At 55.3% G+C, this 27,793-nt stretch overlaps 4 protein-coding genes across 6 annotated transcripts in view; 2 read left to right on the forward strand and 2 right to left on the reverse strand.

Moving 5' to 3' along the window:
• Nucleotides 1-852: 852 nt before the first annotated feature.
• LOC146438623 (vasotocin-neurophysin VT) lies at nt 853-4,632 on the forward strand. The gene is made up of 4 exons (XM_085059474.1): nt 853-996; nt 2,851-3,064; nt 3,511-3,712; nt 4,369-4,632. The coding sequence occupies exons 2-4, from the start codon at nt 2,945-2,947 to the stop codon at nt 4,539-4,541; spliced, it is 495 nt and encodes a 164-aa protein (XP_084915600.1). The 5' UTR covers nt 853-996; nt 2,851-2,944; the 3' UTR covers nt 4,542-4,632.
• Nucleotides 4,633-6,901: 2,269 nt separating this feature from the next.
• LOC146438624 (neurophysin 1-like) lies at nt 6,902-7,994 on the forward strand. Its single transcript, XM_085059482.1, has 3 exons — nt 6,902-7,021; nt 7,100-7,301; nt 7,866-7,994. The coding sequence occupies exons 1-3, from the start codon at nt 6,902-6,904 to the stop codon at nt 7,913-7,915; spliced, it is 372 nt and encodes a 123-aa protein (XP_084915608.1). The 3' UTR covers nt 7,916-7,994.
• A 383-nt stretch (nt 7,995-8,377) lies between these two features.
• Nucleotides 8,378-11,059, reverse strand: MRPS26 (mitochondrial ribosomal protein S26). Its single transcript, XM_085059480.1, has 4 exons — nt 10,772-11,059; nt 10,054-10,191; nt 9,237-9,360; nt 8,378-9,005 (listed from the first exon to the last, which is right to left on the reverse strand). The coding sequence occupies exons 1-4, from the start codon at nt 11,032-11,034 to the stop codon at nt 8,874-8,876; spliced, it is 657 nt and encodes a 218-aa protein (XP_084915606.1). The 5' UTR covers nt 11,035-11,059; the 3' UTR covers nt 8,378-8,873.
• A 4,366-nt stretch (nt 11,060-15,425) lies between these two features.
• PTPRA (protein tyrosine phosphatase receptor type A) overlaps nt 15,426-27,793 on the reverse strand; it is a 112,487-nt gene continuing 100,119 nt past the window's right edge. For all 3 annotated transcript variants that reach the window (XM_085059485.1, XM_085059487.1, XM_085059486.1), the window contains 16 exons: nt 27,231-27,367; nt 25,344-25,434; nt 24,822-24,898; nt 24,209-24,245; nt 23,034-23,131; nt 22,768-22,887; nt 21,585-21,751; nt 20,874-21,009; nt 20,049-20,198; nt 19,862-19,955; nt 19,494-19,570; nt 18,020-18,154; nt 17,669-17,794; nt 16,828-16,979; nt 16,492-16,627; nt 15,426-15,774 (listed from right to left, as the gene is read on the reverse strand). In XM_085059485.1, the coding sequence (XP_084915611.1) occupies nt 15,700-15,774; nt 16,492-16,627; nt 16,828-16,979; nt 17,669-17,794; nt 18,020-18,154; nt 19,494-19,570; nt 19,862-19,955; nt 20,049-20,198; nt 20,874-21,009; nt 21,585-21,751; nt 22,768-22,887; nt 23,034-23,131; nt 24,209-24,245; nt 24,822-24,898; nt 25,344-25,434; nt 27,231-27,367 (1,808 nt within the window). In that variant the 3' untranslated portion in view covers nt 15,426-15,699. The remainder of the gene's footprint in view (nt 15,775-16,491; nt 16,628-16,827; nt 16,980-17,668; nt 17,795-18,019; nt 18,155-19,493; nt 19,571-19,861; nt 19,956-20,048; nt 20,199-20,873; nt 21,010-21,584; nt 21,752-22,767; nt 22,888-23,033; nt 23,132-24,208; nt 24,246-24,821; nt 24,899-25,343; nt 25,435-27,230; nt 27,368-27,793) is intronic.

The raw sequence follows: 27,793 nt of genomic DNA on the forward strand, positions 1-27,793 counted from the left end.
CCATGTGGATGTGGCACGTGGGGACATGGTTAGTGGTGGCGTTTGGCAGTGCTGGAGGACTCGACGATCTCAGAGAGCTTTTCCAACCCTAATGATTCCATGTTCTCTGTGGCTGAGCCCCTCTGGCAGCCTTTGCTGGTGTCTCTAAGAGCTGGGGCCATATTTTGGCTGAGCAGGGAGGCACATTTGAGGGTGCTGCCCTATTCCCAGCCCAGGTCAGGCCTCTGGGGCTTCCCTCATTCCCGAGGGGAGCCGGGATACGGATGGGAGCCGCTAGTGCCGCGATGGATGCTCCGGCAGCGACCCCACCCTGTGCATGTCGTTAGATCAGCACTGCCGAAGGAACATCCTCGGGCCGCGGGAAGAGCCTGGGGGGACGGGGAAGAGCAAATCCAGTGCTGGAGGCACAAAGAAGGGACCCCGGGGCTGGTGTTGGAGGATTTGGGGTAGATTTGGAGCCATCCCAAGGCCTCGGTTGGGAGCGGCATGTGGGATGGGGGCACAGCAGCACCTCGGCTCCATCTCAGCCCAGCAGGGATGTTCCCAGCTCTGCCCACCCCAGTGAAACCCATCCATCCATCTGGGATCACTTATCCCATTATTCACCCCAGGTGATCCCAATATTTCCCTCCCCAAAACCCCCTTGTTGTGTTTTCCACCTGTTCCTTCCTCCCCATCCCCACCTCATCCTCCCCTTGATTCCCATAAGTGATTCCGCGTTGCTGCTGCGGAGCCTCTGCAACTTGGAAAAACATTTTATTAACCTTCCTTGACTTTAAAGAGCATAATTACATTTTAATCTCATATTCCTGCGTTATCATTCCAGACACAGAGTCATTTGAATGCAGATCGTTCCCAGCTAATGTAATTTTACGATACAGTAATGAAGAGACGGAGCAGGAGCGCGAAACACCCAATTTAGAGCTGACATTTGGGGTTCTTTTAAAGAAAAGTTTTCCCAGCCGAGGGCTTTTGCGTCCTCCTCGGCCCTGCAACGTAAGTGGGTTTGGGCTCCCGCTGTGAAGGGATGGGTTGGGATGGGGAAACGAGGCTGGTGCTAATGAGGTTGGTCATTAAATCCCCCACAGCTGCCCCACGTGGGTGATTCAGCGTCACGGGGCAAATTTGGGAACTCGCTGCTCCCTCGGTCCCGGGGAGGGGTGAGTCAGGGGCTGTGGCTGCTTTCACCCCCCTTGAGGGCAGGAAATCACCCTCATGTCACCCAGCAAAAGCCCCAACCCCCAGGACTGTCACCCCCCAGGCCGATCCGTGCTCCAAAATCCCACCGGCAGGAGCTCCAGGACCCTCCAGGATTGAGACATCAAATGTTTTCCCTGCGTGCCTCAGTTTCCCTTGGGGAGCAAAGCGATGCTCTGGGGTTCAGCCCTCTCCAGCATCGCTCCCTGCCTCCTGTGGGGCTTTTCAAAGTGCTTTGGCTTCCCAAGGATTGTTGTGGGATCACGGTTTCCTTTGGGATTCTCGAGCAGAGCAGCCCCTTCCCCACCCAGGGTACCACCATCCCCTCAGCCAGGGCTGAGCTGGGCTGGGGTGTTGATCCAGCAGAAAAGGGATGTTCATGAGGGGGAGAAAATGAGGGAAACTAATGAGGGGGGGGCAAAAACATGTTCAGCCACCCCAAGTTATGTCCAGGTTGATTTTTATGGCTCTCTGCCTCAATTCCCCACCTTGAGTGAAGACAAGTAAACAAAACCACTCCAGAAGCTGGCAGCACCCCCACATTGTCCAAAACCAACCCCTCCTGACCACTGTGAGCCAATCCCAGCATTTTTGGGGGGAGAAGGAGAAGGGTGATGCTCATAGGCACCTCATTCCTCTGGGCATATTAATGTCACATTGCTGAGGATGCCCTCGGTGTGGTTGGAAAAGGGATCTGGGATCAGGAATGTTCATAGCTGGATGGGGCAGGAAGCTCCTGAAGTGCTGGGTCTCAGCGCAGATGAGACCCAGGAGGGTCTGTGGCAGCCCCAAAGGTGCCTTTTCGTCTCCCCCTCTCCCACTGGTTTCCCTGCCTTCTGGATTCTTGGAGAAAAGGTGGAAGAGCCGTGGGTGGCACTGACAGGTCCCTTTGGGGACAGGGGCTGGCAGGATCCTGCCCTGCACCCCAAAGCTGCAGCCCAGTCCCTGTTTTTGGGGTGGCTTTGTGCACCCAGGGGTCTCTCCCATCCCCAAACACAATCCTCTCCCTCCAGCAGCAGCATCAGTCAAACCAGCAACCCCAAAGCAAAATCCTCCCCCAAACTAGCATCCCTTCTGACCAGAATCCCTTCCCAAACCATCATCCTCCAAATAAACAACCCTCCCTGAAGCAGCACCTTCTAAACTCTCATCCCTCCCCAAACTAGCATTGCTCCCAGACCAGCATCCTCTGAAATCAGCACCTCTCCCAAAACCTACATCCCTTTAAGCCAGCAGCCCTCCAAAACCAGCAACTCTCCCAAAATCTGCATCACTCCAAACAAACATACCTCCCAAACCAGCACCGCTCCCAAAATCGCATCTCCTAAACGAACATCTGTCCCCCAATCTGCATTTGTCTCCAAACCAGCACATTCTGAAGGAGCACCTCTACCTAAATCTGCCCCCAGCCCACCCAGCGCCCCTTCCCAAGCACATCCCAGGGCTGGCCTGTTCCCCTCGGAGGAGCCAAGGGTGGGATTCACCAGCCCTGAGTGCTGCCGCACTGAATCATCTCAATTACAGACTTGCTTGGATGCGATTTGGGGATTTAAAAAAAAAAAAAAAAAAAGGCAGGGAAAAAAAAGGAAAAACAACAACAAAAGAAAAAATCCAACCCATCCCTCTTCTTCCTCCTCCTCCTCCCCTGGGAAGGGGTGATGGCAGCATAAATAGCAGCTCTCTCAGCACGGGGCCACCAGACGCAGCTGGAGCAGCTTCCCCTGGCACGGCCGCGGGCAACTTCACCATGGCAGAGCCTTCGCTGCCCCTCTCCTTCCTCTGCCTCCTCGCCTTGTCCTCCGCCTGCTACATCCAGAACTGCCCCCGCGGCGGGAAGCGGGCGCTGGCAGACACAGCTCTCCGACAGGTACGGGACGGGCGCTTCGGGACGCGGCATGGAGCTTTTGGAGTGGCTCTGTGGGGTGCAGGGGCTCCTTGTCACCTGCGGGCACCGCTGGCCGTGCCACGCTCCCCGGAGCTGCGGGGTTTTTGGGATGGCTGAGGGGCATGTCCAGGGCACACGGTGGGGCAGTGGCGGAGGAATGACCGCTCCGAAGTGCTGTTAGCACCTGGAGAAGGGGTCAAGCTTGGCCACAGAGATGCTCCTGGGGGCAGCAGGACAGGACAGCACACGGAGAGGGGACAGGGAGGGCATGGGGGGCAGTGGGGACACCAGGCCACCCTGCTGTTGGCGACCACAATGTGGCACCTCCAAGAGCTGCAAGAGGGGATGGTGGGGAGCTGCTTTGTAATCCAGAAAGGGGCAAGGAGGATTTTTTGGGGTGCGGGCGCTGAGGCAGCTCCTTCCCGCAGTGCATGCCGTGCGGCCCCGGGAACAGAGGGAACTGCTTCGGGCCAAGCATCTGCTGCGGAGCGGAGCTGGGCTGCTACCTGGGCACGGCGGAGACGCGGCGCTGCGCCGAGGAGGATTACCTGCCCTCGCCCTGCCAGGCCGGCGGGCAGCCCTGCGGCTCCGGGGGTCGCTGCGCCGCGCCCGGCATCTGCTGCACCGCCGGTAACCGCGGGGGGACGGCGATTTTGGGGTGGGTGGGGACCACGGAGGGATGGCAAGGGGCAGAAGTCTCCCCTTCCACCACCTTCCGTCACCATTCACGAGGTGATGCTCCTCTGGTGGTGTTGGTGAGTCTTAGGGAGGGGAAACTGAGGCATGGAGTGGCAGCTGTGTTGGCTCCGTTCGGAGATGATTTGGGGATAGTTGAATTCAGGAAGGAGGAAATTGTTCCCTGTGAAGGTGGGGAGGCCCTGGCACAGGGTGCCCAGAGAAGCTGTGGCTGCCCCTGGATCCCTGGAAGTGTCCAAGACCAGGCTGGACAGGGCTTGGAGCAACCTGGGGTAGTGGAAGTTGTCCCTACCCGTGGCAGGACATGGGACAAGATGGGCTTTAAATGTCCCTTCCAACCCAAACCATTCTGTTTCGAAAGGATTGGGCTCAGAGCTCCTTCCTGACCCACCGTGAGTTTTCCCAGCCAGGCACACTCAGCCTCCCTGATGTGCCAGAAAACCCAAGCCCTGGTTAACAGCAGAGACAAAACTGGAGCACGAGCTGTGCAGGGCACCCCTGGCTGTCACCACCCCTTTCCCCAGCTGAAAATAACCCCCTGCTGGTCCCAAATAACCTGTTCCATCTCCACCTTTTGCTTCCCGCGGCAGAGACATGCTCCACGGACACTGCCTGCCTGGACGAGGGCAGCGACGGCGCTCAGGAGGCGGCGGAGGAGAAGAACCTGACGGTGCTGGATGGCTCGGCTGGAGATCTGCTCCTCAAGCTCATGCACTTGGCAAATCGGCAGCAGCAGCAGCAGGGCAAGCACCCCCTCCTCTGAGCCAGGGCGTGGGGCATCCCTGTCACCCTCAGCGACACCCCCACCCCGGCACTGTACATACGAGACCCAATAAAAGTCCTCGTGCACTGTGGTGGCCTCGTCCTGGGTCGTGGGGGCTCCAGGGGAGCTGGTTTGGGCTCGGGATGGGCATGTTGGAAGGTCTGCATGTCCCCAAATCCTCACGGAGGGTGGGTGGTTTGGCTCTTGTCTGCAGTGGTTTGGCTGGTTTGGCCCCATCCTTGTAGCTCCCAGGGAATGGAGCTGGAATTTGGGATCTGGCTGTCGAGTCCCACCCAGGAGCCCTGGCAGCACCCCCAGCCCCAGGAGGCTGGGGACAGCTGGGATGTGCCACTGTCACATTACCTCGTGGCCAAGCCCCTCTTTGGGGAAGATTCGGGGCCTCGCTGCCTTCAGGAATCAGCACAGCATCTGCTAAAAATGATAAAAAGGAAGGAAAAGCACCCAAAATCCCCCAAGACAGTGGGGTTTGGGCTCTCAGCTCCACACACCCTCTCCAGGGCTGGTCTCATCTTTCCCCATCCCCTCTGGACACCTATGGCAGGATCAGTCTCCATTATCCCACTGTCACCTCCCAAAATTTGGGATGCAGTTATCCCAACCCCCTCCCAGCTCTCTTACCCTGCGGGGTCCTTGCTCCAAGGTCTCTCCAGGCTGGCACTGGCCACGGCACAGGGGACAGCTTGTCCTTTATAGTGTCCCTGAGGGAGGTGGCACCTCCAGGGAGGTGGAGCTCCCTGACACCGGTGGGATCCATCCTGCAGCTCCCCGCACCCCGCAGGGGATGCAGGATTGGTGCAGCATCTGCTTGCCACAGCCAGTGACTTATCCCAGCCCTGGGGAGCTGGGCAATCCCAAATCACCCCAAAACCCTTGGGAAAGGGGTGACACCAGCATGGATGGGGGACTCTGAGGAGGGATGAAGGAATTGGGCTTTCAGCACAGCCCTAGCACTCGGACTTTCCTGAGATGCAGGATGTGAACCCCAATATTCCTGCAGAACCAGGGATGGGTGGCTGAGCTGGGATAAACTCCATCTGATGCACCCCTCAAAATTGGGATGTCCAGTCCTCAGAAAGTACTAGGGGCTGATAATTGGGATTTTTTCCCCCACTTGTCTGCCCAAGTCATATCCTGCAGGGGTCTGGGCAGCCCTGGAACAGCTGTAGGGGCTCTGGGATGAGGATTCTCCCCTCCACCCTGTGCTGCAGCTGGAGCTGAGCCGATGGGACAGCACACAGCAGGTGCTGAGCCCCATTTCCACCCCATTAACATGGATCCCAGTGCCTGCCTTGTCCCCAGGGACTGGGACTGACCCCGGGACAGGGACCTGGCTGCCCTTGCGCTGGCTGAGCTAAGTGGCCGATTTTGAAGCAAGCCAGAGGGATAGGAAAAGGTCATGACTGTCTGGCTCTGGGCTGCCTAATTCCCAATTAAGCCAGAGCAGGGTAATGATCTCAATGGACGTCAAGTTTTGTCCTCAGCAGAGAAATTTATTCAAGCTGGGGAGCTCCTAATTGTGATAAGGAAGGCGAGGTGCTGGGGTGAGCAGGACCTGGGTGGTTGCATCAGCCTTCAGCCTCATCCTCAGTGCTGTTTCTCAGGGACAAGGGGGGGCTTTGTGTGCTGCTGACGTGGCTCAGGGCACCACATTCAGTCCCTGGGTGCAGCTCCAAGGAGAAGTGGGGAAATTTGGGATTTCAGGCCTTTGCCCGGGAGCTTTAGTGGCTGTGGAAGTGTTGGATGACTGAGTGGGGATGGACTGGGTGTCACCATTGTCCCAGAGCACGGTGAGCCCAGTGCTGAGCATCCCCCAAAAGCCAGGCACAGGTGGGTGGATGGGGCCAACAAGGGCATTCCCCACCCCAAATCCCATGGATGATCCCAGAGGAGATGGGGTTGCTTCCTCCACCCAAAGGGATCCGAAACCAAGGGAAGCACATGCTCCTGGGTGGACACATCCCAGCTTCCTTCATCCCTACCCTCTCCATGCCAGAGGCATTCCCAGTGGGACACACCACAGCTCAGCAGCCCGAAGTGGCTGCCAGACAATGTTCCCAAGCCCCAGACTCCATCCACAACCTCCACACGTTCATCCACCTCCATCCACACCCTCCACATATTCCTGCGGCCGCCGGACTCATCACGGAGGAGAAAACCAACACCTTGTCCTTGACCTCACGTCCTCGACCTCCGGCTATTAGCCGAGCCCTCCACTGTGGGAAGCAATTCCTTGTGCTTTTTAAGGAGCACGGTGCCAGAATCCCTAAGTAGGAGCCAGGACTATAAATACAGGGCCAGCAGTTGGGATGAGCAGCCCAAAACCTCCCTGTCCCGCCGCTATGTCCTGCAAGGCTCTGGCCCTCTGCCTCCTGGGGCTCCTGGCTCTCTCCTCAGCTTGCTACATCCAGAACTGCCCCATCGGGGGCAAACGCGCCGTGCTGGACATGGACATCAGGAAGGTATATCCTGGAGGGCTCGGAGCACCCCAAACCTCATCCTTCCCTTCTCCCAACCTTCTCCCCCCTGTTCCCCAGCAGTGCCTGCCCTGCGGTCCCCGGAACAAGGGCCACTGCTTCGGGCCCAACATCTGCTGCGGGGAAGAGCTGGGCTGCTACATCGGCACCTCGGAAACGCTGCGCTGCCAGGAGGAAAACTTCCTGCCCACCCCCTGCGAGTCGGGGCGCAAACCCTGCGGCTCCGGCGGCAGCTGCGCCGCTCCCGGCATCTGCTGCAGCACCGGTGAGAGGCACGGCATCCCGGGGTTCCTGTAATGGGATTATGGGATTCCTGTCACGGGGTTCTCGCATGCCCGGGAGGGAATTCAGGGCTCTGTAGAACAGCGGGAGAGGGGATGATGCCCTCAGGGGATCGTCTTTGTCCCATCCGTGTGTCCACCCATCACCTCCATGCTCCATGACCTATCCAGACTCGAGGGAAGGGATGAGACGGGAAGGTTTTGGGCAGGAGGGAAGCAGATGGCAATCAAATTTTGGGGGTTGTGCAAGTGCAGGACCCACGACCCCTCCTGCTCGTTAGTTTTCCAAAACTCCCACTCTCTTCCCTAAATTAAACTACCAGAGATCCCACTATAAATCCCGGGAAACCTCAGGGAAAGGTGTGAGCCAAGAGGCTTTGGGGTCTTTTTAGGGGATCTTTGGGGACTGTTTTGGGGGATCTCTAGCAGCTGGTTCAGAGGGTCCCTGGAGGCTGGTTCAGGGATCTCTGTGGGCTGTTTTGGGGGGTCTCTGGGGTCTGGTTGGTGCTGTCTGGTTTCACACCACGCTCTCCCCTCTTTCCCCTCAGAGGGCTGTGGCACTGACTCATCCTGTGACCAGGAGATGCTGTTTGCATAGCCCACCTGGGAGAGAATCCACAGGATCCTGCATCCATCACTGTCCCAGCCCTGCTTCATGCTGTGACTCAGATTGAAGTGATGAGCTTAATTAGAAATAAAACTTGTACAGAAAAACAACCCAGACTGAAGTCTGTGGGTTTTGTGCGCTCGCCTGGTTTAAGTGCACACTTGGGAGGAGAGAAAAACATATTTTTAGGAGAAAGTGGAAGTAAAAAGTGAGGATTTCAGGTCAATTATCTGAGGGAAGGAGGGAGAGGGACCTGCAGACCATGACTGAATCACAGCAAACTCCAGGCTCAACACTGGGCAGCCCAAAAACAGAGGTTTTAGGAGAAAGCTGAGAGCATGGAAGATCCCAACAACCCAAAATGCCCAATTTTATTTTATCTACACCTTCAGCTCCAGGTGATCAATAAAATAAGGCTGGAGGGAGGAATAAGGAGACACCAGAAATCCTGGATCATTCAGACACGTTTTCTTATTTAGCCACACCAAGCGATGTGCAAAGGAGGGTTTAAAGTGTGAAATCAGGAGGTACAATAAATTCCTTCCCCCAACAGCAAAAAGGGGAAAGGTCAGTGTTTCCTACAAATCCACTCAGCCCTCATTTGCCTGTGGAAGCATGCAGAGGAGCTGACAGCAAGGAGCTCAGAGCCAAGCTCTGCCTCAGGACTGCTCCTGCCTCTCCCCACAGGCTGTGTGTGAATGCAGGAGGGATCCAAACACGTGGGAGGTGAGATCACAGGCACAGCAACAGGCACACAGGGCTGAGCCAGGCTGCTGGAGCCTCCGAGCTTCCCCCTCACCCCACTTCCCGCAGGCATTAACCCTTTGGAAGCAGCACAGCCAGGCCTGTGGCCTTTCTCCACCATTCTGTGGTCATTTGATACATTCAGAGGAAGAATCTGTGTTGCCTGGGGGGCCTCTGGACACAAGCCAGGCTCATCCCAGGGCTGCTAGGACAGCACCGTGCGCTTCACGATGCGCCCCTCCTTGTCGATGGCGAAGTTGTAGTTCCGAGGGTTGTCCAGGCACTCCTCGATCCGTGCCTCCAGGTTCTCGGGGGTGATGAAGTTCTTGGCTTCCTCCTGAGCCCAAGGACAAGGATTATCCCCCTCAGGATTATCCCACCCTGTTCCCAGAGCTCTGGCTCAACCTCTCCCCCGTTCACATGCTGTCAACACCTCTAGGAGGTGCTGATGCTTGTGTTCCCAGCTGCCAAGTGAAAAATCTTGGGAAAACAAGCCCACGGCTTCCACATGGCTCCCCTGCAGGGAATGCTGACAGCTTGGTTCCCAGGAGGCACCAGCTGCTCTTACCTGCAGCTGGAGAACCTCCTTCTCCTTCTCCTCCAGGAAAGCCTCCATTTTCCTGGCCTGCTTCTCAGCAATCTCTGACTTCTTCCTCTTCTGCTCCTCCTCTTCTTTCCTGAGTCTCTCCTCTCTGCCAGACAGAAAGGAAAATCTGATGGATGAGGTGACACATCCATCCTCAGGAGAGCAGGAGGTTGCCCAGAGCACCTTGACTTGGTCCTCAGCAGCAAAAGGCACAGGAACCACGATTGCTGCACAAGCAGATTTATTTAAAATGTCACAATTTCCTAGAATTACAGAATCAATTAGGAAAAGACCTCATCCTCTTGTCCTGTCCCTGGCTGACTGGGAGCAGAGCCTGACCCCCTCCTGGCTGCACCCTCCTGTCAGGGAGTTGATAAAGTGATAAGGTCTCCACTGAGCCTCCTTTTCTCCAGGCTCAGCTCCCCCAGCTCCCTCAGTCTTTCCTCAAAGACTTCCCAGACCTTCAAGACCTTTCCTAAAAGACATTTCCAGACCCTTCACCAGCCTTGTTGCCCTTCTCTGGACACGCTCCAGCATCTCCACATCCTCCCTAAATTAAGGAACCCAGAACTGGACACAGCACACGAGGTGTGGCCTCACCAGTTCCGAGTACAGGGAAAGAATCCCTTCCCTGGTCCTGCTGGCCACACTTCCTGCTCACCAGCCAGTTCCTAAGCCAGCCCAGAGTAACCCTGCCTCTGTGAAAGCTCAGCCAGGCTCTAAATGAGCTAATCCTGCCCGAGCAGCAGTCCCAGGCACAGAGGGCAGCGTGTCCCTGGCTCTGCAGAGCCGTGCTGACCTGCGTGCTCTCTGCCGCGCGTTCTCCTCGTCGTTCCAGGCCATCAGGCGCCGGTGCTCCTCCAGCTCCTCCGCAGACATCTGGGCAGCCAGGCGCTCCTCCCGCTTCTGCTGCTGCACCTCGGCCCTGAACTCGGCCCTGACAGAGAGAGGCACTGAGCTCCTGCCCGGGGCTGGGAGCACAGGGGGTTATCCCCAAACTGCCCCATAGCAGAGCCAGCTTCACCATCCCATCCCACAGCGGTCAGTCCCACCAGATTTTTCCCACCCCGCAGTATCGCAGGATCTGCCTGCCGCTGGTACAAAGTGCCCCAAACCCCTCAGCCCTCCCCTGCCCCACAGCCAGCCCTCTCTCTCAAAGCAGCCCCAAATGGCCCCAAGCCCAGCACTGCCCTGCCCCAGAGCCCCACACCCTCTCTACCACCGCACTACACACTCCGCAGCCAGTCCCACACCCTGTCACAGCCAGACACCAATCCCCCCTGCCCCACAGCCGCTCCCAGCCCCATAGCCAGTGCCCTGCCCTACAGCAAGTCCCATATCCACTCACAACCAGCCCGCAACCCTCCTCTGCCCCACAACAGCCCTCTAACCAGCCCCATTCCAGACTCCCAACCCTCCCCTGCCCCACATCAGCCCCACACCCACAGCCACAGCCAGCCCCCAACCTTCCCCTGCCCCACAGCAGCCCCCAGCCCCTCCCCGGCCCGTGCCGGTACCGGAGGGCGCCGAGCACCAGGCGGTGCTGCCGGTATCGCTCCAGCACCACCAGCAGCTCCTCAGGGTCCACGGGCGGCGGCATCTTCACCCGCGCCGCCTTGGACTTGGCGGGGGAGTCGTGCCGGCTCTTACGGCCCCGCGCCGGCACGGCCCGCGGGCACCAGGCGGGACAGAGCCCCGGGAAGGCGCCGGGAACCAGCGCGGCCGCCAGGGCGGGCAGCGGGACGGGAACCGGGCGGCATTGCCTCAGCGCCGGCAGCATGGCGGGGCCGCGGCGGAGAGTGACGTCACGGCGCTGGAGTGACGTCAGAGAGGGACCCGCGCGCGGAGCCACGGGAAGGGAAGGGGAGCGGGGCATGATGGGAAATGTAGTCCATGAAAGCGAGTCCAGGGACAGCCGTGGGACAGGGACACTGCTACACGGGACAGGGACAGCCGAGGGACACTGCTACACGGGACAGGGACAGCCGAGGGACACGGACACTGCTACACGGGACAGGGACAGCCGCGGGACAGGGACACCCGGGGGACAGGGACACTGTACAGGGGACATGGACACACACGGGACAGGGACACCCCCACGGGACACGAACGCTGTGGCACAGGGAGTCCCCCCAGGGAACAGCCGCCCACGAGACACGGCACCCCGAAAGACACAACCTCCTCGCATCGGACGCTTCCCTCCGCGGGCACGGCATCCGCCACGGAACCACTGTCCCCAGGGACACCTCCCACGAGACAGGGCATCTCCCACGGGACACGGTATCCCCCCGGGACACGAATCCCACGGGATAGATTTCCCGCTCCCCGCGACACGAATTCCCCGCACGGCACCGTGACCCTCCCGGTCACCATCATCCCCACGAGACACGGCATCCCCGCGGGACACATGCCACCCCCCGGAGACTGTCCCCCATCCCATCCCATCCCATCCCATCCCATCCCATCCCATCCCATCCCATCCCATCCCATCCCATTATCCCATTATCCCATTATCCCATTATCCCACCCCATCCCAGCAGCAGCACAGCGCTCAGCTCGCCCGCAGCCCCTTTATTCCCCGCGGCATGTCCCGGCTCGCTCCCGCGCGGCTCGCTGGGCTCGGTCAGGGGCGCAGCGCGGGCGGCTGCGGGAGGGGAGCGGGGGGATCGGTCAGTCCCGGTCCCGGGGATCCCCCCGGAGCCCTCCGGACCCCCCAGCCCCGTTGCTGCTCACCGGCAGCGGCTCCTCCCGCCGCGGGGGACACGGGAGAGGATGGCAGCGCCCGAGAGGGGACGGGACCTGCGGGAAGGGGGAAAAGGGGGACACCCGTGGGGGAAAACAGACAGGATGGGGGAGAATCACCCCGCGGGTGGGGGAAATTCCGGGTGGATAAACTGCGGGGGTTTCGAGGGGGAAGATAAATCGGTGGAGAAGCCCCCTATCCCCATGGGAAAAGGGGATAATCTGGCGGGGGATAACTCAGGTAGGGGGATAATCTGGGGGGATTATAGCCCGTGGAGGTGATAAATCCCGGGTGGGATTTAATCTGGGGTTGGGGATAAACCAAGAACTCAGCGGGGAGATAATGGCGGGACGGGAACATAATTGCGAGGGGGTATAATCCAGGAGGATAATCTGAGGCAGTGTACCTCGGCGGGGAGGTAAGCGGGAGGGTTTATAACCCCAGGAGGAAGGGGCTTTTACCCCAGGAGAGACACAAACCTTGGGGCAGGGTGGTGGTCCCAGGGCAGGGGGACACAGCCGGGGTGGGCATCACCCTTGGAACGGGGGGAATCACCCTGGGACGGAGGGGAATGACCTAGCGGGGGATGAACCGAGGGTGACACCCTACCTGGAGGTTTGTGGGGCCCCTGAGGTCCCGCTTGCCCCCCGGGTACCAGCCGTGGGACCAGTGCTGGCCGGGGACGCGGGGCAGGGCACAGCTCAGCAGCAGCAGCGCCAGCAGCAGCAGCGACCCGCGGGGTGCCATGGCCGGGGGGCTGCGGGGACACAGGGGGACCTGTCCCACCAGCATCCTCCCCGGGGGGCTGCGGGAGGGATGAGCACCCGTGGGTGCTGCCTGGGATGGTTGGGAGTTGGGGCGGGGGATGGAAGTGGAGGAGGGTTGAGCACCCACAGGTGGTTTGGGATGGAGAGGCTGAAGGAGATGCCCCAGCACCTCCATGAGGTGGGTTTGGGATGGAGATGGTGAAGGAGATGCCCCAGCAGCTCCATGGGGTGGGTTTGGGATGGAGAAGCTGGAGGAGATGCCCCAGCAGCTCCATGGGGTGGGTTTGGGATGGAGATCCAGAGGGAACGAGCACCCTGGGGTGCCCTTTGGAGCTGGAGAAGCTCAGCACCCCGGGGTGCTGCTGGGGTTTGGATCCAGGATGGACACTCCCCCCACCCCCGCGGGTGCCGCTGGGGTCCAATCTGGGGCAAACAGGACCCCCCACCCCCCGGCCCACCCCTGCCCATGGCTGGGGCAGCCTCACCTGGCCGGGCAGGTGTCGGTGGTGGCAGTGGCTGGTGGCTGGAGTGGTGGCCAGCCGGGCAGGCAGCGCTATTTGAAGGTCTTGGTGACAATGACGTCGGCCTGGCCACTTGATCCCATGGGGGACCGTGACCTCACTGATGGCATTGGCCTCCCTGTGCTGGTGTTTGATGCTTCCTTCCCCCAAATCCCCTTGGCACCGCAGGACAGCACCCTGACACCCCTTTTTTGGGGTGTTTTGTCCTGCTGACCCCAGTGTTCCCCCATCACTGGGGCTGGGGACCCACAGGATGGGCTCATTTCTTCTGGCAGCTGGAAAAGGATGCATCCAGATGGTCCCTTTGCAGCCCCACGAGTGCTCTTGTTGAAAGGAGGGGAGCAAATCCCCCGTGCCTCAGTTTCCCTACCCCAGCCCAGCTGTTTCCTCAGTTCTCCCCCCATTTCAAGTTTGTCACCCCCAAACTGGGGCTGGATGCTGGCAGTGGCTGTGGAGCCCAAAGCCCCCAGCTCTGGGGATGTGACAGAGCTCGGGAAGGGGATTTAGGCAGGATGTAGCCCTGGATTATCTCCAGCAGCTGCTCACATCTCTGATATTTGCAGTTGGTGGGATGCAGCCAGGGCAGATGCTGTGGCAAAAGGTCAAGGCAGCTTCCCAGACCCCAAAATTCCTCCATCCCTGCAGTGATCTTGGGAATGAAGGAAAAAAGGGGGAAAACCTCATTATCAGCACCAGGGAGCAGCGAGCTCCATCAGGCAGTGGGATGGAGGGGCTTGTTGGGTGGTCCATGTTCCTGGGTGGAGCATCCCTGGGGGACAAACAAAGCCCTCCTGTCCCCATTCCTTTGGGATCACCACATTTATTTCGGGGTGTGACTGACAGCCTTGGCCCAAAGCCCCCCAAAATTTAGGAGTCACGATTTATTAGCAATGGGGTGATGTTGGGGCTCATGAGGGGTGCCAGGTGACGGAGTGGGGATGATGGCAGCAGCAAAGCAATTTTTGGGGTCTGTTTTGGGGTGTTCCCTTGCCCGTGTGCCTCCACCAACCCCCCTGTGGATCCTGCCTGGATGGAAAAAGGTGGAAAACTTGGACACTCTGGCTCATGGGCTGTTTTACCCATGATTTCCTAGATTTCAACCCCATAGCCCAAATCCTAGGACATGCCTGGGCAGGGATGTCAATATTCCTGGACCCTGCCAGCCACTCCGTGCTCCCCATCACTGTTTGGAGTACCTAGGGTTTTTTTGGGTTTTTTTTCTAATGTAGAAGTGCTGCATTCCTGGTCCTTGGGATATTTCTTGACCTTTTGGATTCTTCTTGAAAGAGAGCTGACTTGGAGTAGGTACTTGGGAGAAATCCTTCCCTGTGAGGGTGGGAAGGCCCTGGAATGGATTTCCCAGAGAAGCTGTGGCTGCCCCTGGATCCCTGGAAGTGTCCAAGGCTGGCTGGATGGAGCTTGGAGCAACCTGGGATAGTGGAAGGTGTTCCTACCATGGCAGGGAGTGGGATTGGATGTTCTTTGAGATCCCTTCCAACCCAAACCATTCCTTGATTCTGGAATCTTTCAGGATGCCAGGAAAAATAATCTGACATCCCCTCTGGCAGCTGGGGATGGAGCTCACCTGGTCCAAAGAGGACCAGCAGGGATGGCAGGGCCACTGTGACCTCCCCTGGCTCAGGGCCACAGGGGCAACCCTGCTCAAACACACAGACCTTTCCTTCAGGGAGCAAAAATCCTTTTGTTTTTCTGGGTTTTGCTTTTTTTTTGGGTTGAAATCCTAACATTTGGGTGCTGCTGTGGCAATTAGAGTTTCCAAACCAGCAGCACGTGGTCTGACCCTGAGGAAGCTTTTCAGCTTTTGATACAAAAATGAGGGGATTTGTATATAAACACACACACAGAATAAGCTTTTTTTTCTCCTTATTTTTTTTTTAAGAGCTGACCAGCAGAAAAATGTGAAACCATTTCCCTGCAGGTTTGGAAAAGCTTGTGCTGGTGGGGTTGTGGGGGTGGATTTGGGTTTTGTTTTCAGATGAGATCCAGGATACCTTTCTCTTCCTTTTTTTTTTTTTTTTAAAAAGGCTTTACTCCCTCAAGAAAGAAAAAAAAAAAAAAAGATTTACAAACAAAATAACAGCCTGTATCAACTCTCCAGAAGAGAGATGGTATGACAATATTAATCCAAACATCACGCTATTTAATTCCCCAATAAAACATTGGAAAAAAAGGAGCCAACAGTATCTGCACTAACACTTTGCTACATATAAAATCTCCAGCTAGTATGAAGCTTATGGTACCAACCTCTAAAACAGTTAAGATATATACACATAGTTTTTGTTTTTTTGTTTGGGGGGGTATATTAACAAACAGAATATTACAAAATATTAAAGAAGGCAACTCTTCTGTCATTTGTTTTGGGGTGGGGTGTGGATTTTTGTTCCTGTTTTTCTTCACTTGAAGTTGGCGTAGTCTGAGAAGGCGTCGATATATTCCTGCACCACCTTGTAGCAGAATTCGTACTGTTCCTGTGGGATTTGGGGAGAAAATTGTGTTAGAGCAGAAAAATCCACACCTGACACATCACCTGATGCTTGCTCAGGTGTCCAGAGCAGCTCCCAGCTCCATGTCACCCCCAAACCCTTGCTGGGGTGCCAAAAAGAAACTCTGCCTTCCCCTTCCCTCTCTGAGGTTCTGTTTGGATCCCCAAAGACTTTTAAATCCCTGAGCATCCCTGCAAATCCCTCCTGGAAGACCTCATCAAGCCCTGCCTGCTCCAGCCCTATTCCACAGCCACTCCAGGATGGTTTTCCAGGCTCTTTCAGCCCATGAATATGTGGGATGTGGCTGAGGATGTCTCCAAGGAGGATCCCACAACTTCTGTCAGTGTTCAAAAGGCACTTGGTGCCTTCAGCTCCTCTTCCAGATGCCTTAACAAGAGGAGGGGAGATACCTCCTAGCTCACCTTCACAAAATCATGGAAGTCTAGAATGGTTTGGGCTGGAAGAAATCTTAAGGATGACCTCATTCCACCCCCCTGCTACGAGCAGGAACACCTTCCACCATCCCAGGTTGCTCCAAACCCCATCCAACCCAGCCTTGGACACTTCCAGGGATGGTGAATCCACAAATACCCTCACTCCCTCCTTCATGGAGAGTGAAGTCCTTGAACCAAGGAGGTTTTTGCTCAACACAGAGTCCCCAGCCATCCTTGCTGAGGTTCTGGCGTGGCAGGAGGCACCTACCAGTGTCTGCACCATATGTGGCCTCTGTAGTCTTAAACTCTTGACCGTCTGAAAGACATCGAGGATCGCCTCTGCCTTCACCCTCTCCAGGACAGTGCTCAGCGCACAGAAGGTGCCTGTTCTTCCTGCTCCAGCACTGGGGAAGAGAAACCAGGCAGTGAGGGAGAACCTCTGTCCTGCCCCTGCTGGCTTTGCTCAGGGCACAATCCACAGGGGAAGCGCTGGAGGACTGGAGGAATCAGCCCCGCCCCAGCCTCTCCCAGCATATCCAGGATGTGCTTTGGGATTCTGAGCATCTCCCAAGCTCCTGCTGGAGCAGATCCAGCCAGGCTTTACCTGCAGTGCACGGTGATGGGGTGGTTGCCAGACTGCTGCTGCTGCTTCTGCACCGCTGCAATGATGTTGATCATCCCCTTCCCATCCCCGGGGATCCCAACTTCTGGCCAGCCGTGGAAGTGGAACTGCCGGATCTGCCGGCTCTTGTTTTCCTGGTGGGAGAGCACAGCTCGAGGTCAGGAGGTGGTGGGACATCTCAAGGAACCCACCAGCTCGGGGATTTGGGATAATCCATGTGGATCACAGGATGCTTGTGGAGCATTCCCGTGGTAAGGAGCAGGAGGGAGGTTGGGTGGTGGGAACAGGGACAAGGTGGAGAAGGTTGAGGGCAGAAGGACAGGAGTGGGGTGGGAGGCAGGGATCCAGGGATACAATCTGTGGTGTTAATGGTATGGTGAAGACACTTTATTGCAAAAATTCAGGGTTTTTATTTTTAAACTGTTAGGTCGTTATGAGTTTCCATATTGTGAGGCACAACAAATGTGCTTAACCAACCACCACAGACCAGGACAGGAACAGCATCAGGTGTAACCAACCACAGCCCCATGGTGTGAGCACTTGTTGGTTCTAATAATTATTTTACAATTATGTAACTTGTTTTTCACCTCTAGTTTAGCTGAGTCATTCCCAGAATGCTTTCCTAGTTAGCCAAAGTGACAGAAGTCAGCAAGGATTTTACAAGGGCAGCAAGGCCCCCACTCTGCAAAACCTTTCTGCTCGGCAACAGCAATCCCCTTGGGATGATGGGGAGCTGATGGAGCTGAGGAACACCACCAGGAGCTCATGGCAGTGAAACCCAGGAGCACACAGAGGTCCCCAGAGGGAGAAGCCAGGCTCTTACCCTGGTGTTGGTCACCAGCAGGTCCCTCACTGTGTAGCTCTCACACTCCTCCTCTTTCTTCAGCTCCACCGTGATGTCTCCGTAGGACACGGAGCCGTCGGACGGCCAGTACTGGGCACACTTCTCCTGAGGAAGCACCACAGCAAGGGACAGGGTGAGAAACCACATTTTTTCCCATGGGTTTGGATAGAAGAGTCTTCTGGCAGCTACCCAACACCAGGTGAGATCCCACAGACTCCCCAAATCAGAGAGGTTTGGGTTGGAAGTGACCTTAAGGATCATCCCATTCCAACCCCCTGCCATGTTTATTGATTTCCCTGGTGTTTAATACAGCTGATCCCAGGAGCTCACCTGGCCTCTCTCCTCCAGCTCTGTCAGCATCACTATGGAGCAGGATTTCCACTCCCAGATCATCCTCCAGAAGTCCTCTATCGTGTGCTGCAGTGGTCCTTGGCTGGCGATGTAGGAGTCCTTCTGGCGATAACCCTGGGATTTGGGAACAGGGTCAGTGGAATTTGGGAACAGGTCAGTGGAATTTGGGAACAGGGTCAGTGCAGCAGTGGGAGGAACCTCTTGGACACGGTTGGGTAACCAAGCTCAGCTGAATTTTGGGAGGATCATATCCCTTACACATGCCTGGCTTTATCCATTTGGGTTTCCAGCACAGCTAAGCGATATTGCAAGCTCTGAGTGCTGGAGCAGAGCTTTGCCATGGCTCCAAGTACTCCAGGTATGATTTTAACAGGGCATTTTTGGAAGAAGCATGCAGAAGTAAATGGAACAAGCTGATTTTTGACATCTCTTCCAACCCAAACCAGCAGCAAGGCTGGATGACTCTCACTCCTCCACAGCCACAAAGATTTTCTGTTTCCAAACCCCTCTGATGTTGGCTCCCTGTGCCCTCCCTGCAGACTCTGACTGCAGATGCTTCGTCATTTGGAGTTTGTCATTTAAGCAAAGTTCAGCAGAGGCAGGAAATTGAATCCTCAGCCCAAATTGCTTACGTGCCATGGAAGCTTTCTGATGTGGATGCACAACAAGGCAGCTGCTCCTGGCTGCTCACCCAGCCACAGCAGGGACCCAGCAAAGGAGATTTCAGGGAGCAATTAATTGGGGATGTTAGAATTGGGAATAAACTGATTTTAGTGGGCAAGCCCAGTGATTGCCTTTTGGGGAAAAAAACCCCTCTCTGTCATTAGGAGATGAAAACAGGAATTGGGCTGGAAAAGAGCAGGGTCTGTCACTTGGCCAGCACTGGCATCACTGAATGATGATAAATACCCGAGATGTCTCCCTGGAGTCCACAGGATTGCTCAGGAGAGAAGGATGTGCAATCACTTACCTCCTCCTCAGAGTGAGGACAGCATTTAACCTCCCTGCCTCCCCTCCTCCCATCACCCAGACAGGTGTAATGGGATTGACCTGGCTTCTCTCCAGGGTTTTGGGATCGTTTACTGCTCCCTAATCTAATCTGGAGGATGTTTTCTGACCAAATGGCCAGTGCTGTGTTATTTCCATGGATACGTGCTGTGTGTCATTTCCATGGATCTCCACAGCCAGCAGCAGAGCCCAGAGGGGCAGAAGGGAGCCCAGGATTTGGAGGCTTTGCTCAGGCTCCAGCCCTCATCTCCCAAAAGGAGCTGGATGCACTCAGGGGTTTCTTGAAGAAAAAAACCAGCACCATCCAGTGAAACTAAGCAAAGTCAAGTGGAGGGAGAGGTAAAAAACCCATAAAAGGAGGGTTTGGGACAAATTCTTCCCAAAGGAAGCAGGGGGAGGTGGTTTCCATTGGGAAAAGATGGAAAAAAGGTTGGAGAAGACTCACATCAATGAAGGAAGCATTTACATAGTCTGTGTTCTCTTCCCCTCTCTTCACTGGAATGATTACTCGGTTGAACTCATCTGGAACAGAACAAAATAATCTGAGATTTGGGGAACTCCTGGATAACATGCATGGCTTTTAGCTGGCAAGTCACAAGGGCATGCTGCTGCTTCAGGTTCAGGCTGGTGTCCACCAGGACCCCCTGGTCCTTTCCTGCCAAGCTGCTTTTCCACCCAGCTGGGTGACCCCAGCAGAAACTGGGGGGACTCTGCACTTTTCCTTCTTGAACACCATGAGGCCCCTGTTGTCCCATTCCTCCAGCCTGATTCCTGTCCCCACACCCACCAGACATGCAGCCAAACAAGCCTCACATGGAATTATCTGAAGCACCCTGTTCTTCTTCATGTTGGCTGGCAAATTGCCTGTTCTCATCTTGTCATTCTGGATTTTGATTGAAGTGAGCTTCTGCAGGGCAAGGAGCAAAGCAGAGGGAAGTTTCAGAGCCAGGCAAACACATGGTGATCCCAGCAGATCCACCAGGACAACAGCCATGCTCACCTTGAACTCCTCTTCCAGCCCATTGCTGCTGGTCCCTGGCACTTTGTTGTAGATCTTCTGGAGGTGGATCTCCAACGAGGTCACCTCCAGCTCTGTGTCACCGTAGAGATAATGCTCCAGAAGTGCTTGGTATATGAACACATACTGCATCTGCCAGGGGCACAGAGACAGGCCATCAGTGCCTGTTCCCTTCCCAGTGCAAAGCTACCACCCCCTGAGACTCCAGGAAAGGGAGTGACAACCTTCCTGCCACTACATGGGGACTGGGACTTTGTTTGCCACACCAAGCAAAGTTCAAGTGGCACATAATGCTCTCGAAGCCTGGAGAAAAGGAGGCTCAGGGGGACCTTCTGGCTTTCCACAACTCCCTGACAGGAGGGGCAGCCAGGGAGGGTCACGCTGTGCTCCCAGGGAACAGGGACAAGAGGAGAGGAAACGGCCTTAAGTTGTGACAGGAGAGGTTTAGATTGGGATATTGGATAAATTTCCTCATGGAGAGAGTTGTCCAGCCCTGGCACAGCTGCTCAGGACAGTGGTGGAGTCCCCATCCCTGGGGGATTTAAAAGCCATGTAGCTGTGGCACTTGGGACATGGTTTAGTGATGGCCTTGGCAGTGCTGGGGGAACAACTGGACTTGACCTTAAGGACCTTTTCCAACCTAAATGATTTAATGACTCTACAAAGGGGATTAAAAAGACCAAGACCCTGTGAAAAGCTCACTTGACGCAGCATCACCCAAAATGAGGAATGACACTTGACCCTCACACAGGCTCTGAGTGGCTGAAGGAAATCCAAGCCCAGAGGACAGGGCAGCACCACACTTACATCTGTCTGTACCATCTGGCAGCGCTGAGCTCTGATCCTGCTCACGAAGCCGTAAACATCCACCTTCCTCTCCGCGTGCATCATGTCCAGCATGGCATCAATGACGATGAAAGTGCCTGTGCGTCCCACCCCGGCACTGCAACACAAGGGTTGGGTGGGATTTTAGGAAGGAATTTCTCCTGTGAGGGTGCTGAGGCCCTGGCACAGGTTGTCCAGAGAAGCTGTGGCTGCCCCTGGATCCCTGGAAGTGTCCAAGGCCAGGTTGGACAGGGCTTGGAGCAATCTGGGATAGTGGAAGGTGTCCCTGCTATGGCAGGGGGATGGAATCAGATGGGCTTTAAGGAGAAGTATGAGAGCAGCAAACATTAGGGAATGACAAAGCTTTTGGATCAGCTGCCTCCCAAGAAGGCAGGAAAAACAGACTTGGGATGTTGCAAATGTGATCATCTCTGCCTCTAACTGTGGGGCTTCTCCTTATTGAAATAGAAGCCCTTGTGGCTCCCCAGGGTTGCTGCTGTGCCTGAAACCATCCCCATGAGGCCAGTCTCCTTCCTTCAGTTCATACAATTCTTGGAATGTCCTCATGAGGAACATCCCTGTTTAACATGGGGAGGTCAAATAAAGACAATAAAAAAGACCCGACTGAAAAAAAAAAATCCTTTTTAAAAATAGGAGATGCTTCCCAGGTGACCCAGGATAGGCAGGACTCACCTGCAGTGCACCACTATGGCTCCTGCATATTGGGGATTGCAGGTCTTCACCTTCTTGAGGAATTTCAGCATCCCTATGGGGGTGAAGGGCACCCCAAAGTCAGGCCAGCTGGTGAAGTGGAACTGTGTCACCAGGCGCTGAGGCTTCTTGTTCGTGACATCACCCACCTGGAAGGGAAACATGGACTCAGGTTCATGAGAAATGCTCAGGTTTCCCTTCTTTTCCCCAAAAATCAAGGGCAGAGAGGGAGCTGCAGTCCTGAGATGGAGCTGGGTGGCTCAAGAAGCAACATCCACAGCTGAAAGGGCACAGATTGTGGCTCTGGGACAAATCAGTCTCTAAAACCATGACATTTTAATGCACCACATCCCACATCCAAGGAGTGGGAGATGCCAGCCTGTTCCTGCCTGTGGATCCAACCTGGCAGCAGCTGCCACATTTCATCCCCAACAAGCTCCAACAGAAGCTCTTGCTCCATCCTTTCCCACTCCTCTGCCCCTTTAATCCTCCTTGGATTAAAGGCAGGGGAGGAAAACAAACATCTCCAGGCCATTGGAGTGAAGGATGAGGCTCAGGAGAATCACACTGAGAGTCTAGACAGGTTTGCAGGCACCAGCTCTGAGGGCAGCCGGAAAACAGAGTGACCAAAACACCCAGAATCTCCTTGGAGGACAAGGAAATGTGGTGACAGATGGGAAAGCAATCAAACCCAACGCATACGGTGCTGGATTTTGCCTCAGCTGATGGGATAAATCTGATTATTTTCAGGCATTAAGTGTCTGTGGGTGAGAGCAGGAGGCAACACTGCTAACAGCAAGTGCTGGAGTATTGTAGGATGGAATTTCTGAGGGATTTCAACCCTCAGCTTCCCTGCTCTTAGCACAGCCATGCTGGTATCAGTAGGAACAGACTCTTGAGAAGAATAAATTCTGGTTTAAAATGGGTGCTGGGGGTCATTTCATCCCAACTCTGCCCTCATGGCACCTTGGAGGAGCTGAGGAGCACCTTTGGGATGCCTAGTGTGGAGAGGGGAGAGATGGGATGGGATAATGGGATGGGATAATGGGATGGGATGGGATAATGGGATGGGATGGGATTGATGGGATGGGATGGGATGGGATGGGATGGGATGGATGGGATGGGATTAATGGGATGGGATAATGGGATAGGTGATCCCTGGCACCTGCTGGATGCAGAACTTGCGCACGGTGTAATCCACCAGGACAGTCACGTCCTCCACGGACACTCGGATGTTCCCGTATGTCCAGCAGCCCTGATCCGGCCAGTACTGAGCACATTTACACTGTGGGGGGAGAAAAGAGGTGCAGGTGAACTCTGGACACCCTCACATGCCTGGGAATGGCTCCAGGACATGCCATAGGCACAGGATGTGCTGGATTTGGCCCAATTTGGGTCAAATCCCAGCCTGTGAACCCTTCTGCCACCTACCTCTTTCCTCTCCTTCAAGTTGGTCACCATGACAATTGTCGCTGTGTTTTGCTCCCAAATCATCCTCCAAAAATCATTCACTGTTTCTTCCTTTGGTCCTGAGGGGAAGGTGGAAGAAAACATCCTCTTTGGGGCGAGCCTCTCACAATTAGGGACCAAACCCCAGCCTCTGAGCTCACATGTCATAGGTGATCCAACATATTTTTTGCCAATAGGTTACACAGGAGGTGTCTGGGCATGTCTGATTTAGGGAATAATCCTATCACACAATAGCTGGAATTTCTGGATCTGTTTTATGGTCAGGAATTCTGTATTTAGCTCAAGGAGGGGAAACCAAACAAACAGAGCATGGACTTGCCCAAGGTGACCCAGGGAAATCATGGCTGTCCCACTGGGATCTTGGGTTTTAGCCATGGGATCCCATTTCAGTGTGGCACAAGGATAGCTCCCTGCTGCCTGCCAGACACGGAGCTAACTCAGCCCAGGCTCCCTTGCCAAGCCTGAGGCTAAGGCTGAGCCAAGAGAACAGCAGAGCCAAAGCTTAACCTGAGCCTGGAAGTGCTGATCCAGCCTCCTCCTCCAGCCAGAGCCAGGGAAACTGGCTAGGGGTGCTCTGACCTACTGCAAGTCAAGAGAGGAAACACAAAACACTCCCATGGGCAGCTAACATCCTGTTGCTGACATGATCCCCACCGTGCAAGTGGGAATTTTGGTTTTAGGGATTTAGTGTTTGGACTTTTGAAGATCACAGGAACACTTCTTGCTACCCCACCCCTGGAAGTGTTCAAGGCCAGGTAGGATAGAGCTTGGGACAACCTGGGATAGAGGAAAGTGTCCCTGCCCATGGCAGGAGGGTGGAATGAGATGAGCTTTGAGGTCCCTTCCAGCCCAAACCATCCCGTGATTCTACGATTTGGGGAATTTAATTAAACAGCTCCCTGGCAGTATTTCCAGAGGTCACAACACCCTCCAGCAATGGGTATTGCACAGGTAGAACTTCTCTCCCTCCACCAACAGATCCAGCACGATCTTTGACCGGGAAACTCATTTTGGGAAAAATCTGTGGAGCAGCCAGGCCTCCTTTAGAGCAGGGGAGCTCTGCAAGATGCTGTGCTGTGGCTAGAGGGACCCAGTCCAGCTGCCCAACAGAGCAATGGGAATAATCAGCAATTTACCTTGTGCAGCAATGAACTTGTTTTTCTCTTGGTACCCCTGCAAGTAAAGGAGAAAAAAGAATAGAAATGAACATTTCTCTAATACAAGAGTCATGAAATGCATTTACTCCAGGAACAGAGGCAGCACCTGCTCTGCTGCTCATTCTTTCTTTTGCAGAGAATGGGCTGCAGCCTCTGAGGGGAGAATCAGCACCAAATATGAAATAATTGAAAATTATTTGAAATAATTTTCTGAAATAATGGAAAATTCCCATGCAAAGGGCTGTTTTCCCAAAGGAACACTTTCCCAGGAGCAGAGCAGGACAATGCTGCTTCCCTTTCAGCTTAATTCCTTTATTTCTTCCTCATCCCCTTCCCACATCCAGCCCTGCAAGCTGGGAAGCACTGATGATCATTTAAATCCATGTGGATGTGGCATTTGGGGACAGGGTTTAGCGGTGGCCTGGCAGTGCTGGGGGAATGGCTGGACTCAATCATCTTAAGAAAATGATTCTCTGATTCATCAGCTGTTGACCAGAAATCCCCAGCTCCAGCAGGAGTGCTTCCCCAACCCTTTCCAAACGACTCAGCTTTGCTGCTGGTGGGGATTTTCCCTTCAAATCCCAAAACTCACATTAATGAAGGAGGCGTTGATGTAGTCGGAGTCAGGGACTCCTTCCACCGGAGTCAGGTGAACCCTGGAATGATCATCTGCAGGGAAATTAAAACTTTGCATTAAGGACAATCCCCTGCACTCTGCTGGCACAGCGAGAATGCAGGTGCTGGAGCAGAGCCTGTGCTCCTGGCTCCCCTGAAAAAACACCTCTGTGCCCCCAAATTCTTCTTGCTTAAACCCAGAGAGGTGCTAGACCTCACCCAAGGGAGTTTTCCTTCTGCAGAATGCACATCTGGGGACACCCCAAGGGCCAATGCCACCAGGAATTTCCCATTTGTTTCACCCTCCATGGCCTCCTGGCTGCTGAGGGCTCCAGAGAGCTTCTCCTCACAGGTATCTCAAGCTAAAGCAGACACAGCCACCCACCTGGGAGGTGAAATGCCCTCAACCATGCCCCTGCCCATCCCAAAGCCAGGAATGGGGAGTCCTGGCAGGAGCCCCCGAGTGTTTCCCCCAGTCCATGGAGATCTGATTACATACAGGGCAAAATGTTCACATATCTGTTCTTCTCCTTGTTCTCCTCCTTGGAAGCAGCTTCACACGTGGCCTGTATGGGACAGGCTGGGAGAGCCTGAAATGGCAGAAAAAAAGGGTTTTCCACGATGTTCTCATGGCATGGGAGGAACAGTGTGCTGGCAAATGCCACATCTGAGCGTCCTGGCCCTCCGGACATGTCCCCATGGTGTCCCCACACCCCTCATCCCCACCCCAGCAGCAGCTCCTCCTCCCCACCGAGCTAAAAGTGACTATTTAAATAGCTGGGCTGGATCGCAGAGAGCCAATCCCTTCGGAAAGGAGCTGTCTGGACTCTCCTGCTCCATGGACACGAGGTGGCAGCAGCTCCAAACCCACCCGGCAGCACAACGAACTCATTCCTGATTCCTGTCCACGGAGGCTCCTGCTCAGATTTCCTCATTAACAGTGCTGCTAATTGTGACCTGATTAAGCCCCCATCGCTGAGCCCACCCAGTGATGGCAGGAGCAGCACCAGGGGACCTTTGTTTGGGGTTAGCTGGGGTGACAGGGGCACTGTGCCTGAGTTTCCCACTTGAGCACAGGAGGTGCTTCCCCAGCACCATTATTCCACACTCTCTCTGAACAGCAAAGAGGGAATGTTCTGGAGGTTTTCACCATCCCTTCCTCCAGCTGACAGGATGGCAGGAAGTGTCCAGGGCAAACAGGTATTTATAACCCTAAAATTCCCCCTCCCTGGGCACTCACTGCACCTATTTGGTTTCACCGCAGCACGGCGAGGAAGGAGATCAAGTTGTGCAGCAGCTGGACAAAGTCAAGTGGCTTTTTTATATCTTCTCATCGTTCTCATGGTGCCATATCATGTCTTGGACCTGGGCTGGGAGCACAGGTCTGATGAGAGCAACTGAGAGAGCTGGGAAAGGAGCTCAGCCTGGAGAAAAGGAGGCTCAGGGGGACCTTGTCCTGACAGGAGGGGACTGACAGGAGGACTCCTGACAGGAGGGGACAGCCAGGGGGGTCAGGCTGTGCTCCCAGGGAACAGGGACAGGAGGAGAAGGAACAGCCTCAAGTTATGACAGGGGAGGTTTAGATTGGGATATTGGGGAAAATTTCTTCATGAAAAGGGTTGTCAAGCCCTGTCACAGCTGCTCAGGGCAGTGGTGGAGTCACCATCCCTGGAAGTTTTCAAAAAATGTGCAGATGTGGCACTTGGGGAGATGGTTTAGTGTTGGTCTTGGCAATGCTGGGGGAATGGTTGGACTGGATGATCTCAGAGGGCTTTCCCAACCTGAATGAATCTATCCTGTTCTATTCTATCCAATTCTATTCTAATCTGGTTTTGTATTAACAAGGCAAAATGGATTTATTGTCACAACAAGTTGCAAAGCTCAGCAACATCAAGAAGAGCTTCTAGCCATCCCTGAAGAAATGCTCTGGGCTTGTGGGACAAACACAATACCTGAACTCCTCACAGCTGAAGGCCAACCTTTGTCCCACATATTGTCACCATTGTGTTTCAGGGTTAACAGCTCACTGAAATACAATCAGTCCTCTTTCTCTGCCAGAGCTCATTTTTGGGTGTTGTTGGATTTAAGCCATGAGGACAGGGAGGAGGGAGGAAGAGCTTGGGAGGAAACCAGGAGGGAAGCTCAGGAAGACCCCAAGCCATCCAGGACCATTCCTAAACCCAGGAAAATGTAACCCCTAAGTGTTTATTGCTAGAAACTCAGTGTTTCCTGCAGTGAGCCTGAGGGCGAGTGGCTTGTCCCCCCTCACCACAGACACAGGGACAGAATGGCTTCTGCCACCAGGAGTGGCAGGGTTGAGAAACCCCCCAGAACCCCATCCCAAACCCAAATCTGAGGGCAGCCTGTGAGAAGCAGAGGCACTCACGTTGAACTCCTCCCGAAAGAGCTTGTTGTCGTCGGCCATGCGGCGGTTGATCTCCTCCTCCAGCTTGTCCACGGGCAGCGGGGGGTACTTGCGGTTGGTGCTGGGCGAGCGGGCGAGCAGCGGCATGCTCTGTGGCTCTGCAAGGACACCTGGCTGTCACCGGGGCCACCAGCTGTCCCCTGTGCCCAGCACTGCCCACCCACGCCCGGGGGAGCACAGGGACCCTGCATGTTGCTGCTTTAGGGCTGTGTGGTCAGCATGCTTGTATTTGCCCAGAATGGTTTGGGTGGAAGGGATGTTCAAAATCATCTTCATCATCACCTTCCACCTGACCAGGGTGCTCTGAGCCCAGTGGCACCTGGCTTGTGGCAGCACTGATGTGGCAGCAGGACCAGGGCAGTGATTTCCCCCTGTGCTGGCACTGCTGGGGCACCTCCAGTCATGGGGGCAGTTCTGAGCCCCTGACAAAAAGACATTGAGGGGCTGGAGAGTGTCCAGAGATGGGAATGGAACTGGGGAAGAGGCTAGAGCACCAGGAGAGGCTGAGGGAGCTGGGAAAGGAG

The sequence above is a fragment of the Lichenostomus cassidix genome, chromosome 4 (assembly GCF_008360975.1).
Source record: "Lichenostomus cassidix isolate B80296 chromosome 4, HeHo_3.0, whole genome shotgun sequence".
NCBI classification, from domain to species: domain Eukaryota; kingdom Metazoa; phylum Chordata; class Aves; order Passeriformes; family Meliphagidae; genus Lichenostomus; species Lichenostomus cassidix.

Excerpts from the sequence above, each read along its gene's own strand:
- LOC146438623 (XM_085059474.1), top strand. The coding sequence starts at position 2,945 with ATGGCAGAGCCTTCGCTGCCCCTCTCCTTCCTCTGCCTCCTCGCCTTG. Across the intron at positions 3,065-3,510 it reads CAGACACAGCTCTCCGACAG|TGCATGCCGTGCGGCCCCGG; the intron begins GTACGGGACGGG and ends TCCTTCCCGCAG. Across the intron at positions 3,713-4,368 it reads CGGCATCTGCTGCACCGCCG|AGACATGCTCCACGGACACT; the intron begins GTAACCGCGGGG and ends TTCCCGCGGCAG.
- LOC146438624 (XM_085059482.1), top strand. The coding sequence starts at position 6,902 with ATGTCCTGCAAGGCTCTGGCCCTCTGCCTCCTGGGGCTCCTGGCTCTC. Across the intron at positions 7,022-7,099 it reads TGGACATGGACATCAGGAAG|TGCCTGCCCTGCGGTCCCCG; the intron begins GTATATCCTGGA and ends GTTCCCCAGCAG. Across the intron at positions 7,302-7,865 it reads CGGCATCTGCTGCAGCACCG|AGGGCTGTGGCACTGACTCA; the intron begins GTGAGAGGCACG and ends CTTTCCCCTCAG.
- MRPS26 (XM_085059480.1), bottom strand. The coding sequence starts at position 11,034 with ATGCTGCCGGCGCTGAGGCAATGCCGCCCGGTTCCCGTCCCGCTGCCC. Across the intron at positions 10,192-10,771 it reads CTGGTGCTCGGCGCCCTCCG|GGCCGAGTTCAGGGCCGAGG; the intron begins GTACCGGCACGG and ends TCTCTCTGTCAG. Across the intron at positions 9,361-10,053 it reads GCGCGGCAGAGAGCACGCAG|AGAGGAGAGACTCAGGAAAG; the intron begins GTCAGCACGGCT and ends TCTGTCTGGCAG.